Consider the following 6,248-nt stretch of genomic DNA (forward strand, 5'->3'; position numbering starts at 1 on the left):
CACTTAAAAAAAAAAAAAAAAAAAAAAAATTTATTTGATTACTAGAATGGGTACTTTACATCTTGTAGTGCTTTTCAAGACCCATTATGAAGGGACTTCGCTGGTGGTGCAGTGGTTGAGCATCCACCTGCCAATTCAGGGGACATGCGTTCGATCCCTAGTCTGGGATGATCCCACATGCCACAGAGCAACTAAGCCCATATGCTACAACTACTGAAACCCACGCGCCTAGAGCCCGTGCTCTGCAACAAGAGTAGCCACCGCAATGAGAAGCCTGAGCACCACAACGAGGAGTAGTCCCCACTCGCCACAACTAAAGAAAGCCTGCGCATAGCAACAAAGACCCAACGCAGCAAAAAATAAATAAAATTTAAAAAAGAAAAGACCCATTCTGAAAATTACTGTCAACATGAAAAGAGAGCCATTTGGTTCATTTTAGTTTTCTGTTTGTTGGCTTGTTGGGATTCTGCTTTGGGGGCTTTCCAATCATTTTTTCCCCCTGCCTCATGGTTGTAGTATTCCCTGAAGTAAACAAGATCCCCTTTGAAAGGGATCTTGATTTAGTGGGAAGAGCACTGTATTTGAATCAGAAGACAAATTCAAGTACCAGGATCAGCCCTGCCAAATTCACAGGATTGTTTTGAAGATCAAGTGAGGTAAAATCTTTTGAAGGTGCTTTAAGAACCCTAACACTATACAAATGTGAGGAATGGTTATTAATCACTGATGTTTACAGAGCTAGAGGGTGTAGGCCTTGGAAGAACCCTTAGTGAGCATCTAGTCTACGGGAAAGGCAGTGTGGTATAGTGGAAAGAACAGTTTTTGATATTACACTGACTCAGGTTAGAAATCTAGCCAGGCATTTTGCTACCTTTTGCCTTGAGCAAGATATTTGAGCCTCTGTTTTTATCTAACGTATGGGGATCATAGCGTCTACCACCCAGGGTTGTTGTGAGGATTAAATAAAATTATGTATATAAACTGTATAGTACATAGTAGGTGCTTAATAAATATCAAAATCCCTTCCCTTGATGAGCAGTGTTGGTGTTCCCCTCTCAGATTGGGGGTCCCTTCCTCTTCTCTTAAGCATAACTTCTTGCATCGATATTCTGGAGATTGATCCCTTCTGGAAGAGCAGGAATAAGAAAGGAACACTTGTGTACTCTTGGTTTTTGTTGGTCTAATTGGTTGGACCTTCTTGCCCAGGGTGCCCAAACAGTTGGCACAGTTGCCCCAACAGACCTTGGGAATCTGGCATTACAGGAAGAGCCTGGAGATGCTGCTGCATTGTCTGACCAGCGTGCATGCATGAGTAAGGCTTTGTCAGGAAGAATGGCTGCCCAAGGACCCCACAGTGTACTCTCTACCTGAGCACGCGTAGGGGCCTGCCAAGACCTCCTGAGCGCCTGGCTTGCTCCCCACGTAAAGGTTATTGGAGAGTGAAGTCTGGATCAGCTCATTCAGACACAAAACACAGGTGAGATAGGCCTTGGCCCCCTTCCAAAAGGACAGGACTTCTGTGCTGCAGGCCTACCACACACCTCTGTTGCCTTTACTCCAGTTGGCCCCCTCCTGTTCCAGCCACAGAAGTACTCCCCCCTTGTTGACACTTGCCAAACAATCCCTACTGTTCTAGAAATCTGATCACTGATAACTCACTCCTGTAAGACCTACTATCCTTTTTTCTTTCCAACTATTACAATTTCTCCCCCCCATGTTGTTAATCCTACCAACTCATCACATCGTTCCGTCTAGTGCTTCTTTTTTTTTTTAAAGCCCTTCATGACATCTATTTTTTTAAAAAAATATTTATTTATTTGGTTGCACAGGGTCTTAGTTGCAACAGGCAGGCTCCTTAGTTGTGGCACGAGAACTCTTAGTTACGGCATACACGTGGGAATCTAGCTCCCGGACCAGGGATTGAACCCACGCCCCCTGCATTGGGAGTGCAGAGTCTTATCCACTGCACCACCAGGGAAGTCCCCTCAATCTAGTACTTCTGTGGACTACAGGGCCCAGAAACCACAGATCTCCCCAAGCAGTGTGTTCTGACAGAAAGAGCTAGAAAGACACGGGGGTGAGTCTCAGCTCTCCATTTTGTGTTTGGACAAGTTACTTAATCTTCCCAGTGTTTCCAAGTCTGTAAGGTGTTTAGTAAGACTGACCTCAAGGGTTGTAGTACCAATAATATGAGATAATGTGGGCAAAGCACACAGCCCAGAGCCTGATAATAGGAGTTCAGCAAATTGTGATCTGACCCCCTCCCCCTTCCCCACGGTGTGCTGGAATTCACCCACTGTGCTTTTTACTTTAAATCCTTTTTGGAACAGGCTCCACAATAAACTAGCAAAACAATAAAATACAGACCTCCTTTTCTCTCTCCTTTCCCCCTTTCTTCTTTCTTCCTCTGCCTTTTCTTTGTGGTCCTTTTCTTCCCTTTCTGTTCTTTATTTCATGTGTGTATGTGTCTGTTATTTCTTTTCTGCTTCTCCTACCATACCTTAGCCAGGGTCAGGGAGCAGTTAACCAAATATTTTCACTGTGAGAATCAAATCAGAAGATAAAAAGAGTCAAAAGAGAAAAGTATTCTAGAATGGAGCCACGTTTCTCACTTCACGCCCCCGGCATTAGAAAACACATTATCGGTATAGATCTAAACCATTGTGGGCTAGGTGAAATTGAGGGGGAAGACTCCCTAACCTGTCTTTAGTATGGCCAGGCCACCCTTTTCTCCCTTCACACCTTACTGATTTGTGTGCAGTGATGGACTTCAAGGTCAAAAGGCAGAACTGTGTCAGGCAGGCCCTTTTGGGTTCCCAGGAGCAGAGGGGGATGAGGCAGTGGGAGGAGAGGCCATAAGGATGGTAGAAAGAGAAATGAACTGTGAGAGGATGGCAGAATTGGAGCTCCTTGGGCTAGAGACCTTGACCGAATCATTCTCCTTTCTGCTTCCTTATTTCTCTCTTTATGAAATGAATAATTCTCACTTACCTGTCTTGTAAGGTGGTTGGGAGGATCAAATATGAAAGTGCTTATGAAATGTGAAATAGATAAACTGCTGCTTAGATGAAACATCAATAATTTACATTTATTCAACTACAGAGCACCTATTTCACGACATCCATTGCTAGGCACTGGAAAAACATAAAGATAAGAAAGGGTCTTTCTAAGAAACTCAAAAGCTAGAGGGTATTTTTAGGATAATGGGTACAATGGGGTCTTTAGACAGTGGACCTGAAGACTTAAGAACTAGAATTGGCTTAAAGATAGGTGTGATCAAGCTACTGAAAGTGCAGAGGGATAATAACAGTCTCAAGATCACTTCACCCAGTAGGTGTGCCCCAAGCCTTCTACGGTGTGTGTCACCAAGGTGAGGGCTGAAGCAGTTGAAATGCTCCATGAGCAGGAGGAAGCCATGGGACGACGTGGAGGGTCCCCGCAGAGGATGGAGCCTTCTCAGCGTCGGAAACCACAGGAAACCAGGTCAATGCGTGGGGCCCACTCCCTCAGCTCCAGGGCTCAGCTATGAGACCTGGGGCTTCCTGAGCAGACTGTACTGATGAGTGGATGCTTGAAGCTGGAGGCCCTTTGGCAGAAGTGCTGGAACTGGCCAACGGGTAGAGAGAGAAAGCTGGACCCTAGTCCTGAAAGTCAGCCAGGTGGGAGCCAGGATGCACAGGGGGACTTGTGAGGTTTACGTGCATCCTATAGTGCTTTTTTGTTCTGCCCAGCTCTAAGTGGTGCATCAGTCACCTCGGTATCCAGCACCCACTGCAGAGAAGTGCTTCATGGCTCTGTCAGTCTTCTAAGTGAGAGGATGAAGCACGTGTCCAGGGGAGATTCAAGGCCAGGAGCACGCTAAGGGGCGGGTCTGATCTGCAGGGTGTTGCAGGAGTAGGAGGAGTTACGAAGTGGGTGCAGCCGCCATCCATCCCCCTGACCCTGTGCCGGCCTCTTGCCTGTTATTTCTCTGCCAGAGCAGGAGCCCCCTTGCCCTCCGGGTAGGGGAGTAGGGTTTTCTGGGGGGCAAGTGTCCTTCAGTCCCTCCACTTGGAGGAGAAGGAATGTGGCCTGGCCGGCTGGTTGGGCTTCAGGAGGAGCTTTGGAGCAGGGCGGGGCAGGGGCAGGCTGAGGCGAGGGCTCCTGCTGGCTCTGCACTCCCTGCTGCTTCACGGCAAGGCCCTGCCACCCACCTTCAGGAGGTGCAGCCATGTTCTGGATACCCTGACCCCTCGGAAGCCCATGGGGAGCCCCGGATTGGCAGCCCTGCTCCTGCCTCTCGTCCAGCTGCTCCTTGGCCTGTCTGCCTCTGCTGGTATTGGCTGCCCCTACCTTCCCAGCTGGAGCACCCTCTGTCTGCTGGCCTCCCACATGGTAAGGTGTGCCTGCTGCTGCTGGGTGGAGACACCTGGCTGGCACAGGCTGGTAAAGCTCCCCACTCTCCACCTGTCGTTTCCTGCTACCCAAGTCCCTGAGCTCTGATGGCAGCCTCAGTGTGTTGTCTACATCGTCTTCAAGGGATAGTCAAGGTCCTGGTGCACTGAGGGCCTGGGCAGGGTGGAGCTGGGAAGAAAAGAGCCAGAGTGGATGGGCTGTTGGCTTCTGCGGACCTCGAAATTAGGTGATGTGAGGCAAAGACCCCAGGGAGAATGCTCCTCGTGGGAATACCTACTAATTATACTTCTGTCCTTTCTTTTCCCTACTGGGCCCTGTGCCTTCAGGATGACGGTTTCACAGGTGAGTCTCATTCCCTGCCCTGCTCCTCTTCCCCATTCTTCCATTCTAATTTTTGGTTCTCAACCTGGGAAGTAACATAGTATCAAAGAGAAAGCACAAGGTGAGCCTGGATTTGCGTTGTAATTCCGCCGCATACTCCATGCATGGCTTCAGGCAGTGCACAGTTTCTGAGGGGTATAGCAGCACGGTGGAAATGATTATACAATGAAAGCAGTTGTCCCTGAGCTGTGGGGAGGATTAAATGAGAGCCAGGTAAATCTCCAGGCACTCTCCCTTAATTGGTCCCTCGCCAGTCAGTAATACAACAATGATCCTTCCTGTTTTATGGTACATTTTGTTATACTTTGTAAGGCATTTTCCCACACATTATGTTACTTGATCTTGACAGCAGCTCCACTTTATGAATGATGAAGCTGAGACTTAGAGGAGTCTGTAACTTGCCCCAGGTCAGTCGGCCAGGATGTTAAGTGGCAGAGCTCAGCCTCAAGTCCAACTTTTCTGAGGCAGGAGGGAACTCCTGGGACCTTACCATTTGATTTCCTTTTCGTCTTTCACAGGAAGGTCTGCCCAGATTCCTCGCCATACCCTATCGGCCTTTTCCCCCTCCCCAAAGCCTTGGCGTGCTTGGCTCTGCCACTGTCCCTGCTGTTGGTGCCTGCATCTGGTGTCAGATCCTTCGGGTATGAGAAACAGTCCTTTGGGCCATTCTTAGTGGAGATTGGAATTGGGGGAATTTGGGGGGGCCCCTAGGCTGACGCTAGTAAAACTTATCCTACTAGAAGAGATGTTTGTCCTGTTGTCAACCTCAGCAGAGAATTAGGCCCTCCTAAAATAGCGCACACCATGATTGATATTTGTGAGTTCAGTTGTATTGTTTTGTGAAGGTGTTTCTCCTTTCAGCTGGTACCAGTTCTTGGGATTAAAATGTTTTAGTTCTATGAGTTTACTATTTTTACCTTCTATCTGTAAAGTAAGATCTGTCTTCTTCAACTCTACATTTTCATTGCCTAGCTCAGTGCCTGGGGCATACTAAATGCCCACACACTGCTTAAGAATTGACAGTTTTTAATTGTTCACTGTTATAAATAATGCTACCGTGAACATCTTTGTACATACATAGTTTTTCTCTACTTAAGAAGAGAAAAAGCTTTTTTGATTGTATCATAACTCAGGACTAAAGAAGTTTGCTATCATTACCCTCCCTGATCTAAAATGACTGACTGTCCAACACTGGGTCACATCTCCAGGTAGCGGAGGGGCCGTGAAGGGCTGGATAGTAAATGTGTCATTCCCTGTGCAGGTCTTCAGTGGGGCTGGCTCCACCTCCTGGTGCAGAAATCCAAGAAGTCTTACAAGTTCCGGTTCTGTAGGAGGCACACGATGCCAGCATCTGCTCAGGTACTCTCCCTGCCAGTTCCAGCCCTGCCCTACACCCCACAGCCCTTCTCTTTCTGGCTTCTCATTCTGTTCTCCAGCCATAAAAGAGAGATGGAAAGAGAGGAGCTCAAGAA

At 47.8% G+C, this 6,248-nt stretch overlaps 1 protein-coding gene across 1 annotated transcript in view; it reads left to right on the plus strand.

Annotated features, from left to right (window-relative positions):
• Window positions 1–4,197: 4,197 nt before the first annotated feature.
• Window positions 4,198–6,248, plus strand: part of IL17RE (interleukin 17 receptor E) — an 11,022-nt gene continuing 8,971 nt past the window's right edge. Inside the window, exons 1-3 of the mRNA XM_007451551.1 lie at window positions 4,198–4,374; window positions 4,722–4,737; window positions 6,038–6,135. Coding sequence (XP_007451613.1) covers window positions 4,243–4,374; window positions 4,722–4,737; window positions 6,038–6,135 — 246 coding nt within the window. The 5' untranslated portion in view covers window positions 4,198–4,242. The remainder of the gene's footprint in view (window positions 4,375–4,721; window positions 4,738–6,037; window positions 6,136–6,248) is intronic.

This window comes from Lipotes vexillifer, unplaced genomic scaffold (assembly GCF_000442215.2).
Source record: "Lipotes vexillifer unplaced genomic scaffold, Lipotes_vexillifer_v1.1 scaffold261, whole genome shotgun sequence".
In the NCBI taxonomy this organism is placed as follows: domain Eukaryota; kingdom Metazoa; phylum Chordata; class Mammalia; order Artiodactyla; family Lipotidae; genus Lipotes; species Lipotes vexillifer.